Source organism: Nannospalax galili, unplaced genomic scaffold (genome assembly GCF_000622305.1).
Source record: "Nannospalax galili isolate Female #2095 unplaced genomic scaffold, S.galili_v1.0 scaffold553, whole genome shotgun sequence".
Lineage (NCBI taxonomy): Eukaryota > Metazoa > Chordata > Mammalia > Rodentia > Spalacidae > Nannospalax > Nannospalax galili.
Window position 1 is genome coordinate 6,846,998 of NW_008336313.1, and position 11,623 is coordinate 6,858,620.

Sequence of the window (11,623 nt, forward strand, 5' to 3'; positions counted from 1 at the left end):
AAGCCTCAGAGCCCCAGAAAGAGGCTGTCAGCCCCAGAAAGACGCTGGCGGGTGTTGCAGGACCAGGGAAGTAGTGGGAGGTGAGGGCGGGGCCAAGACCAGAAGCTGTGCTCCTGGTGCCCAAGAAAGGCACTGAGTTGGTCTGTGTGAGAAGGGTCAGGAAGCAGTATTGGTTCCCCAGGTGTCTGGAGCCCCAAGACTAGGAATGGCACAGGGCCCAAGCTTGTAGTAGAGAACAGCGGGGGAGATGGAAGGGTGGCGCGGAGGGCTGCACGGTAGACTTACCCCCAGAGAGGCCTGAGGGCGGGAGAGCGGGCCAGGAGCCCCCCTCTGATATTTTTGCAACTCCCTTTTTTCAGTGTTCCCTGAAACAATAGATGGTATGAATGTGTTTTCTAATTGCCTTGCCTAGAATCCCCTGTATGTTAGTTAACAGAAGTATCAGGAATGGATATATACCTGTTTCATTCTTGCCATTAGGGCAAATACTTTTAGTTTTTCACCATCAAGAATGATAACTGTGGAGCTGGAGAGATGGCTTAGCGGTTAGGAGCACTGGCTGCTCTTAGAGAGGACCCGGGTTTCATTCCCAGCACCCACATGACTTCTAACAGCCATCTGTAACTCCAGTTCCAGGGGACCGGACACCTTCTACTGACTTACATGGGCATTGCACAACACAGGTGCACTTACATGCAGGCAATACACAAATACATATTAAAAAAATAATAAATAAATATTTTTTTAAAAGAATGATAATTGCTGTGGGATACTTCCTCCCTCCCTGCCTACCTCCCTCTCCCTCCCTCTCTTCTTTTATCCCTCTCTCCTTCCCTCCCTCCTTCCTCCTTTTCCCTTCTCCTTCCCTCACACAGGGCCAGACTGCTCCTGTCCCTGTGTTCTTTCACTGTGCTTTGCTCTCACCCTGCTGTAGGATTTCCATAGATGGAAACTGAGGAAATTCTTTTTCTGCTCTACTGAAATGATTTCTATATTTTCATCCTGTATCGTTTTAACACAGTGTTTTGCATCTTTTGGTTGTTCTTTGGATGTTAAGTTAATCTTAAATTTCTGGGAAAAGTCATCCTTGGTTTTGACATATAATCTTTTCTATGTGTTGTTGGAGTGTGTTGGCCAGTATTTGGTTTGCTTCTGTGTTCTTGAGGTATACAAGTCTGTAGCTTTTCTTTTTTGTACTGGCTCTGTCTGATTTTGGTGTCAGAGTAATACACACTCATAGAATGAGTTGTAAAGTACTCTTTTTCTTTTTTGTAAGAGATTTTGGAGAATTAGTATTAATTTTTCTTTGAAAGTTTGGAAGAATTCACTAGTGAAGCTATCTTGACTTGGTCTTTTCTTTGTGTTGTTTTTATCATTAGTAATTGTTCTCTTGTTTTAGTTGTAATTGAGTTTTTCTTTTTCATATTGAGTCAACTTTAATACTTTGTATCTTTCTAGGAATTTTTTCATGTCATCAGCAAAATTCAATTGTTTTCTTCATATTAGCCTACAAATTGTTTCTTTCTTACATAGAAGTTACTTCTATCTGGAAGATCTAGTGATGTCACTTCGATTTCATGAATTTAGTACAGTAATTTTAGTCCTTTGTATTATTTTCTTCAGTTTAGGAAAACTATGTTGACTTTCTCTATTTTTCTAGTTTCTGTTTGACTTATTTCTGTTCTTCTGCTACCTTTTTGTATCTTTGTCCTTTCTTTGAGTTTCTCTTCTTTTGCTTGTGTTTTTGAGTAAAGTTCTCAAAATGTTCTCTGATTTTGGCCTGGAACTCTGCTATATTTCCCATACTGACCTTAAAGAAGTGCTAGTGATCCTTCTAATTCAGTCCCCTCATAGTTGGGATTATAGACATGTGTAACCGTGCATAACTGCCTTGAATATACAGTCCCTTGAAGTGTGAGATGAAATTACAGATTTAAGATCCCTCCCTCCCTCCCTCCCTCCCTCATTCCCTCTCTTTCAAGACAGTCTTACTATATAGCACAGGCTGGCATTGGATTTGCAATTCTCCTTTTTTAGCCTTCTAAGAGCTTGAATTACTGGCCTGTTTTAAAAATTATTTATTATTTTTATTTGTACAAGTATTTTGATTGCCAGTATGTTTACTGGATGTGTGTATTTCCTTAGAAGACCAGAAGAGGGTGACAGGACCACCATGCAGGGTCCTCTGGAAGAATAGCAAGTGTTCTTATCCTGCTGAGCTACCTCTTCAGACCCTGTTCTTAGTGAACATATTTTAATCTTTTTAGACTTACCATATTCTGTTTTATATTTTATATCTTAGTATATAGACTGTCTTTGAGAATGTCCTTAATTGCTTGAGAATAATATACATTGTGCTTTTGCTCTGTAGAACATGGATGGTATAAAGATCCATTAGGCCAAATTATTTGTGTATTTAAGTCTTATTTTTCCTTGTTGATCTTTAGTATCTTTTTTTTTAAAAGTTTTATCTTGTATGTGTGAGGGCCTGGTTTGAAAAAATAAATTTATCCTGTCAAGATTTTGAATACAATTTGTCTTTCAAATTTGTTTTAAATTCAAGTGCCAAGACTGAGATTCTACTATATAACTAAAATTTTCATCTAAATTAACTAAAATTTCATAGTAAATGCATAGCTTCTCTACAGCTGCTTTATGTAATATATCTTTGGTCATACATATCAATAATTATGTATTAGAGACTTTTTTTTTGGTCTTTTTGAGACAGGGTCTCCCTATAGCCCCAGCTGTCCTAGAACTCACTGTGTAGACCAGGTTGGCCTTGAACTCACAGAGATCCACCTGCCTCTGCTTCCCATGTGCTGGCATTAAAGGTGTGCACCACTGCGCCTGGCTAGAGACTTGTTTTTACACTGACAAAATTGTAGAAAAGCAACCAGAAGATTTAGGTGGAGTGCTTTTAATCTCCCCAGAAGTGAAATTCCTCTAGTGTAACAAATATGCTCAATAAAATGTAAGTTTCAGCATTAATGGATTCTTTCTTGTGAAAACTAAAGGAATTTTAAATTTTATGAAAATGATCTTTTTTCTCCCCCTCGGTAGAACGAAAAGGTTCTTGGTCAGAGAGGAGGAATTCCAGTATTGTTGGTAGACGGTCACTTGAAAGGACAACTAGTGGGGATGATGCTTGCAACTTGACCAGCTTTCGACCTGCTACTCTCACTGTGACAAATTTTTTTAAGCAGGTATTGTTCTGTCATGTAGGAATTCTAGGGAGATGTTTGTAACATGTTTCATATTCTTTCAGAATAGTAACTATACTGTGCATATGCATGAGCATAATTTCAAAACTGAAAAAATTTAAGAGTAAAAATGAATATTAGGAGTAGAAACTGTAAGAATATGAAATTTATATTGTACTTGTTTTATCATTAACTGTTTACCTTGACATTTTAAAATTTTGATTTTATGTGTATAAGTGCATAGTCTGCATGTGTCTAAGTGCATCATGTTGTGCAGTGTCCACAGAGGACAGAAGAGAGCATTAGATCCCCTGGAACTGGAGTTCCAGATGATTGTTAGCTGCCATATGGGTGCTGGGAATTGAACCTGGGTCTTCTGTAAGAACAGCCGGTGGTCTTAACCCCTGAGCCATCTCTCCATCCCCTTACCTTGACATTTTTAATGAATCAAAATTAGTCTCATGCATAATATTTTGTTAATTGTATAATGTACCTTTTCTTTTTTAGGTTTTAACTTTTATTATTTTAAAGTGTGTGTGTACATGTGTGTGTACATGTGCATGTGCGTATGCAGCTGAATGCAGATACCTGTGGAGGTCAGAGGGTATCAGATCTCCTAGAGCTAGAGTGGTTGTGAGCCCTCCAGTGTGGATGTTAGGAAACCAATTCTGGTCCTGTGAAGAAACAGCAGGCACTCTGAACTGTAAAGCATCTCTCCATTCCCCCATTGGCCATTTCTTTGTTGTGAAAAGTTTTTTGTTGTTGTTTTCTGGGTTTTTTTTTTTGGTCTTTTTGAAGCAGGGTTTCCCTGTAGCCCCAGCTGTCCTGGAACTTACTATGTAGACCAGACTGGCCTTGAACTCACAGAGATCTGCCTGCCTCTGCCTCCCAAGTGCTGGGACTACAGGAATGCACCACCAATATACTTTTTTGTTGTATTTTGAAATATTAAAGTTCATTATTATTTGTAAATCATTCTACTGGATAATAACTAGCAGTTACTGGTTTTTTGGTTTTTGTTTTTTTGGGTTGTTTTATTTGTTCTTGTTTTGTTTTTTTTTTTTGTTTTTTTTTTTTTTTTTTTTTTTTTGAGACAGGGTCTCCCTGTATCCCCCAGCTAGCTGGAACTCTCTAGACCAGGCTTACCTTGATCTCCCAGAGATCCACCTGCCTCTGCCTCCCAAGTACTGGGATTAAAGGCATGTACTTCCATGCCTAGCTTGGGTCACTGTTTTTAATGCTAGCAGTTAGTCACTAGCATAAAATGCTTATTAAAACTTAAAAATAAGTGACTCCTAGAAATATGTGGCAGTAAAAGTATTGCAGTTTCTGTTTTACAGTTTTCTGCTAATAATTGTTAGCTAGGGACTGGAGAGATGGCTCAGTGACTAAGAGCACATACTGTTCTTCCAGAGGACCCAAGCTGCTCCCAGCTCTTGTATTGGGCAACTCACACCACCTGTAATTCCAGCGCCAATGGAATCTAGCACCTCTGGCACCTCTGGGCTCCACACGCACCTGTACAGTCATGTACCCTCCCCATACATCCACTGTTAAAACTTTTTTAAAAAGAATGTTTAACCTTAACCATGAGCATGTGTTATTTTTTTACTTTCAAATAACTAGAAAATTATATATCACACAATTGCACCTTAGTGAAAAAACAGAGACTGTAGCTTTATTTAATAAAGTAGAATTCAAAGAACAAATACTTCTAAATGAGATAGAGCGTCCCCACCCCCAGGTCATGAGAATTTACTAGCCATAAAATCTCTGTTTGCATTATATTTGTTCAGTGATTTGAACAAGGCACATAGCCAAGCATATGGAAAGAAATTATGTCCCACCCAGTAAAAGGCATAGAAACAGATGATAATCATTACTAAAGAATGGAGGCTAGTAACGTAATTTAAGAAATTAAGTAAATAAGAATAGGTCTAGATAATTTGAATGTACTAGTAAATAAACACTGAAGATTTATATTCTGTTCTCAAAAGAAGAGAATATACTGTTTTAGCAACTGATAGGACATTTACAGTAATTATAAAAGGTCTCTGAAACTTTTTCAAAGTCACTTTCTCTAATTGTATCTCACTGAAAGCAAAAACTATTCCAGGGATACTACCCTAAATTAATAACCACTTAGAAATTAAAAATTGTTTCTCTAAATAATGGGTCAAAGGAAGGCCTGTCTACCATTTTGAATATAATAAGGAAATAGAACTAGGCTCAGTGTGTGCTCCTAGTAACAAAGTAGCCTTAAATATGTTAATTATCAAATAAGATAAAAAAGTAATATGGAAAATACTCAAACATAATAATAAAATGTCAGAAAGAAAAAAAAAACACATTATTTAGTTGTTTTTTCTTCTAGGTTCTTTATTCATCTTTGATTGTGGTCATTTTAGAGTTTTCTTTCTTGGTCTTAGTATTAGGATAGTTGTGCTTTTCCTTAACAGCATCGTGTTTATTTCTTTTTCTGAAAATTAGTCACTGGATAAGTTTGGGAATATGCAGTGAAAACGATATGTGATCCTAAATTGTAACCAATTTATAAATGTTATATATTATGTTAGTCTTGTTTTATTTCTGTTTTATGTCTGTATTCTTATTTTTACTTTTCCAGCTCTGTTTAAGTTGTTTTGGATTTCTGCATTTTATGGTGTTCTATAATACTTTATAGGCATAGGTAATAAACGATAACTCAATACATAAAAAGATTATTATCTTAAGTCTTAGTAAAGATTGAATACAAGAGACATACGTCAAGAAGTTATTTATCTTTATAAGTATATTAATTTTTCACTGACAGTTTTATAAGCAGAAGTCAGTGCTTGTTTGCAAGCCTTGTAAATTTATTTCCTATTTGCTATGTTTGTTTTATCAAATACTTTCTTCTTTATCATTGAAATCAGGAAGGAGACCGCTTAAGTGATGAAGATCTGTACAAGTTTCTTGCTGATATGAGAAGGCCGTCTTCTGTCTTGAGGCGGTTGAGACCTATTACAGGTATCTTGAAATTTTGAATGACATGATACTTATATATTTCCATTATTTATTCCTTTATTCCTATTTAGATGGCCTGTACATTTTTTTGTACTCAACACTTACCAGCCTCTAAAAAAAATATATTTTTATTTTATGTGTGTTTGCTTCATGTATGAAAGTGTACCATGTGTGCACAATGCCCATGAAGAACAGAAGAGGGCATTAGATCCCCTGCAACTGGAGTTAGGGATGACCTAAACCTGGTCTTCTGGAAGTGCAGCCAGTGCTCTTAACTGCTGAGCCATCCCTTCAGCTTCCCTATTAGTCTTTTTCATCTCACTATGTGATCTAAAAGTTTGGATTCAGGATTCAGCACCTTTGAGATTATAAGTTCTAAAATGAGAATGATGAATAACATTGTGTCTTAAAGTTACTTTCCAGAGGAAAAAAATGTGCATGGAATGGTAAATACTCAGAAATGGATTCATATCATGGTTGGAGCAAACCATTCAAAGTAAAACTGTTTTGGGATCTGCCAAACAGCTAAAATTAAATCACTAAATCCTGAAGTTTTGGCTTGTTACTATGTGTCCTAGTTTGTTTCTTCATTGCTATGACAAAATACTCTGACCAGTACCAACTTGGGAAGGAAAGGTTTATTTGACTTACATCTACTGGGTCACAGTGCATTAGGGAGCCCAAGGTAGGAACTCAGGGCAGGAACCTGGAGGCAGGAGTTGGAGCACAGGCCATGGAGGAATGCTGCTTACTGGCTTGCTCCCCTGGTCCACGCTCAACTTCTTTTCTTTTCTTTTCTTTTTTTTTTTAAATTTTATTTATTATTTTTATTTTATGTGTATGAGTGTATTGCCTGCATATATATGAGTTCACCCGTGTCATACAATGCTGTGGAGGTCAAAAGAGGGCTTTGGATTCCCCTGAACTAGAGTTAAGGACAGTTCGTAGCTGCCATGTGGATAGCAGGAATTGAACCCAGGTCCTCTGCAAGAGCAGTCAGTGTCCTTAACCACTGAGCCATCTCTCCAGCCCCCAGCCTGTCTTCTTACACAACATAGGCCCACCTGCCCAGGGGTAGCACCACCCACAATGGGCTGGGCCCTCCCACATCACTTGACAATTAAGAAAATTCCCCTACAGACATTGCCGCAGTTTGGTCCAATGGAGGCAATTCCCCAATTGAGGCTTCCTTAACTTAGGTGTGTCAAGTTGACATTAAAGCCATCTAGCACACTATGCTAGGTCCTTTCCTGCTGTCCTTTTCTTTCAGTTCTCTCCTCATTGTTCTGTACAAGTAATTTTTTTAAATGATTTTTAAATTTTATTTGTACAAGTGTTTTAATGACTGGTAGACTTATTGTTGTGTGTATAGTGCCCATGAAGGCCGAAAGAGGGCAACAGAGCCAGAGCCAACATGTGGGTGTTGGCAGTCAAACTCAGGTCCTCTGGAAGACCAGCAAGTACTTTTAATCCCTGAGCCATCTTTCTAGCCCCTGGTAGACAAGTAATGTTTTAAAGTTTGAATCTTGGTAAAATGAAATGATTTAGACATCTAAGTTATTTGGTTTCTATATTGTTTATCCCAGACTTCTTTTTTGTGTAATATTTTATTATTTTTATTTTATATGTATGAGTGCATTGCCTGCATGTCTTAAGGTGCACCTGTGTCATGCAGTGCCCCAGGAAATCAGAAGAGGTTGTTGAATCCCCTGGAACTGGAGTTGTGGACGATTGTTAGCCACCATGTGGGTGCTGGGAACTGAACCCCGGTCCTCTGCAAGAGCAGCCAGTGTTCCTAACTGCTGAGCCATCTCTCCAGCTCTAGCCCAGACTTCTTACAAAATAATATTTAAATATTTATAAGAATATTTTCATCTTTGTGCTAGTCAACATTCTATTACCATGACAGATTGCCTAAGCTGAGAAATATATTGGCTCATATTTCTGAGGTTTCAGCCCCTCAATGAGTGGCTTTTCTTTGGGGCCCATAGTGAGTCAGAACACTTTGGTAAAGAAGCACATGGTGAACAAAGCTGCTTACCTTATGGTGCCAGAAATCAAACAGAGCAAGGAAAAGTGGCCAGAGTACCCTCCTCAAGGGCGTACTTCCACTGATCTAACTTCTTCCCACTAGGCCTTACCTCCAAAAATTTCTGTCCCCCCTACTAGTGTCCTGTGCTGGTGGTAAAGCCTTTGGGAAGCACCTCAGATCCAAAATATGGTTCATCATAGAGTTTTTATTTATTATGTTCACATTGTTTTTATAATAATGTATTTTTATATGCAGCTCAGCTGAAGATAGACATTTCTCCTGCCCCTGAAAATCCTCATTATTGCCTAACCCCAGAGCTGCTTCAAGTGAAACTTTACCCTGACAGCAGAGTCAGACCTACCAGAGAAATTTTAGAGTTTCCTGCCAGGGATGTCTATGTTCCAAACACTACTTACAGGTAAGAGATAACACTTGTGGTGAGTTCTGAGATAAAGTACTGTTGAAGCAGAACTAGAATGGAACTCTTAAGTTTTTACGTATATTTATTACCTCTTCCACTTCTTACTACACAATTTTGTTAATTTATACCATGTGTAATATCAGTTATAGTGTTGATTACATTTATTATATATTAATTACATGTATTATCTTATTTAATCTTCATAGTTTTGGGGTAGAACTTACTTTCATTTTCTAGGCAGTTACACTGAAGGATAGAAGGATTAAAAATGTTGCTAAGCATCACATCTTAGTACGGTGGTGGCTAGCATTTGATTCCTAGTTTGTGGGGTTAAAATATGAAATGCTACTTAATGTGTTTCCTCAATTAGTAGAATTTTGGTTTACACATGAATCAAGTATATGTTGGATTATTAATTAGGATTATGACCTAATTTTTATTTGTTGAGTATACCTAGAGAATAGTAGACACAGTTATTAGGTACAACTTTTCAGGCTGAATAGTATGCAATTCCTAGCATATCATTTGCATGTCTCCGTTATGAATGATGCTTCTTTTTTAAAAATATTTTATTATTTTAATTTTATGTGTATGTGTGTATTGCCTGCATGTAGGTAAGTGCACCCGTGTCGTGCAGTGCCCACAGAGGTCAGAAGAGGCTGTCGGATTCCCTGGACCTGGAGTTATGTCATTAGCTGCCATGTGGGTGCTAGGATTTGAACCCGGGTCTTCTGCAAGAACAGTCAGCATTCTTAACCGATGAGCCATCTCTCCAACCCCAAATGATGCTTCTTTTATTTGTTCATTCTGAGGTCACCGCTTGGCATGTCTATTGGGAAATCTAGAGGGCAGCTACCTCAAAGATAACATTCTAGAGGAGGATTTTGAGTTTCATCCTCGACTTTCATCCTAATAGATTTTACTAACATTTTCTAAGTTGCTCAGAGCAGAATTTTTGGAATCAGAGTAGTTTCAGTACTTTTTGTACCCAGACTTCTTTTGGTCAACAAGTTATATAGACTATATTTTCAAAATGCGTCTCAAGTCCAGTACTTTCTACCACTCTACTTAAAAAAATTACTCACCATGTAACATAGTACTGTCTGATGGAAATATCAAAGAAGCCACAGTTGCTAATTTACAATTTTCTATTTCTACATAAAAATAATCAGGTGAAAGTAATAATTTTAATCACTTAATTTAGCATCGTATATATAAAATACCATGTAATATAGAAATTAATATTTTACTTCCCCCCCTTCTAGTTTCAACATCTTGTATATATTTTACACTTTAAGAGCATTTCACCTGGGCATGGTGGTGCACACCTTTAATCCCAGCATTCAGGAGGCAGAGGCAGGCAGATCTCTGGGAATTCAAGGCCAATCTGGTCTACATAGTGAGTTCCAGGCCACCTGGGGCTACAGGGAGACCCTGTCTAAAAAAGACGAAAAAAAAAAAGAAAAAAAAAGACATTTCAGTTCAGATGAGCCACATTTAAAATTCTTTAAAATTCTTACAAGCCACAGGGGTTAGAGGCTGCCATTTTGTACAGCTGCTGATCTCAAATTTTATTATACTGTAGTAGGTCATCTTGTTTCTATCCTTATCTCAGCCTGTTCTTGACATTGCTCTTAAACAGACTTCTAAACACCATAAATCAAACCACCTTTGAGTGAATCCTACCACAAGTGGAAAAAGCTTTTTTTAAAATAATAGTCTGTTGAGTCTCCATGCTCTGCTCTTGCCATTGTCTTGTGTTCTGGTGTCTCTGCTTGCCTCACTTCATTTAGCCTCAGTGACTTCAGTTGTTTGTCCTTGAAGGAAGTCAGTTCTGCCTAACAGTTTTCCATTCAACTTTTTCTGTGTCTTTCTTGTCTTTGTTCTTGTCTCCACTTCCTAGAGCTGCTCACCCTCCTCACTCCCAATTAGAAAGGTTGGCTTCTTCACTGTTCCAGCTCTCTGACTTTTGCATGTCATTATTTGGGACTATAATGTATAATTGTGATTGGTTTTGTTTTTCTCATTTGAATATAGTTATTGTAAAAGACAGGGACTCATATATTGACTCCTTTATTTCCAGCATCTCTGGTGTTCTAGAACATAGAAAGCTTATACTTAGTATTTACTCACTGAGTTAAGAAATACAAAACTGGAGCTGGAGAGATGGCTCAGCAGTTAAGAGCACTGGCTGCTTTTTCAGAGGACCTGTGTTCATTTCCCAGGACCATCATGGAACCTAATAACCACATGCAACTCCAGTTCCATGGGACTTGATACCCTCTTCTGACCTTTGTGGGCATTGTACTCATGGGTGTACTTCCATATATACAGGCAAAGCACTCGTATGTTTAAAATAAAAATAAATTTGTTATAAAAGAAAAAATAAGAAATACGAAACTATTGCAAGGTAGGAGAATAAGGTTTCGTGTCATGGTTGTAGCTATAATTTTTGGTCCCATTTTTACTATTCAGATGACTTAGGAAAGGATTGATATTGGCTGCTCAGTTTTATACTAATAAAATATGAGATAAAGGACTTGGTTTCTCCTGGGGCAGGGCAGAGCACAAAATATTCCATGTAATTAATTCTTTTTTTTTTTTTTTCCGGTCTTTTTGAGACAGGGTCTACTTGTAGCCCCAGCTGTCCTGGAACTACTATGTAGACCAGGCTGGCCTCAAACTCACAAAGATCCACCTGCCTCTGCCACCCAAGTGCTGGGATTAAAGGTGTGCACCACCACGCCTGGCCCATGCAATTAATTCTTACTGTAAATTCTTGGAGCATATAACCTAAGCAAGAAGATACAGTGCAGAAAAATACATACATACATACATATATATATATATATATATATATATATATAGCATTTTAAAGGCTACTTTTCAGTAAATAGCATGTGAGAACTAGTTTTAAAAAGAAGGTGGCCAAGTCACTCTTCTTAGGACAATCTGGCCTGC

At 37.6% G+C, this 11,623-nt stretch overlaps 1 protein-coding gene across 1 annotated transcript in view; it reads left to right on the top strand.

Annotated features, from left to right (window-relative positions):
- Positions 1 to 11,623, top strand: part of LOC103732488 (dedicator of cytokinesis protein 7) — a gene marked incomplete at its 3' end in the record, with an annotated part of 127,987 nt that overhangs the window by 70,409 nt on the left and 45,955 nt on the right. Inside the window, exons 12-14 of the mRNA XM_029562516.1 lie at positions 3,064 to 3,206; positions 6,119 to 6,212; positions 8,497 to 8,659. Coding sequence (XP_029418376.1) covers positions 3,064 to 3,206; positions 6,119 to 6,212; positions 8,497 to 8,659 — 400 coding nt within the window. The remainder of the gene's footprint in view (positions 1 to 3,063; positions 3,207 to 6,118; positions 6,213 to 8,496; positions 8,660 to 11,623) is intronic.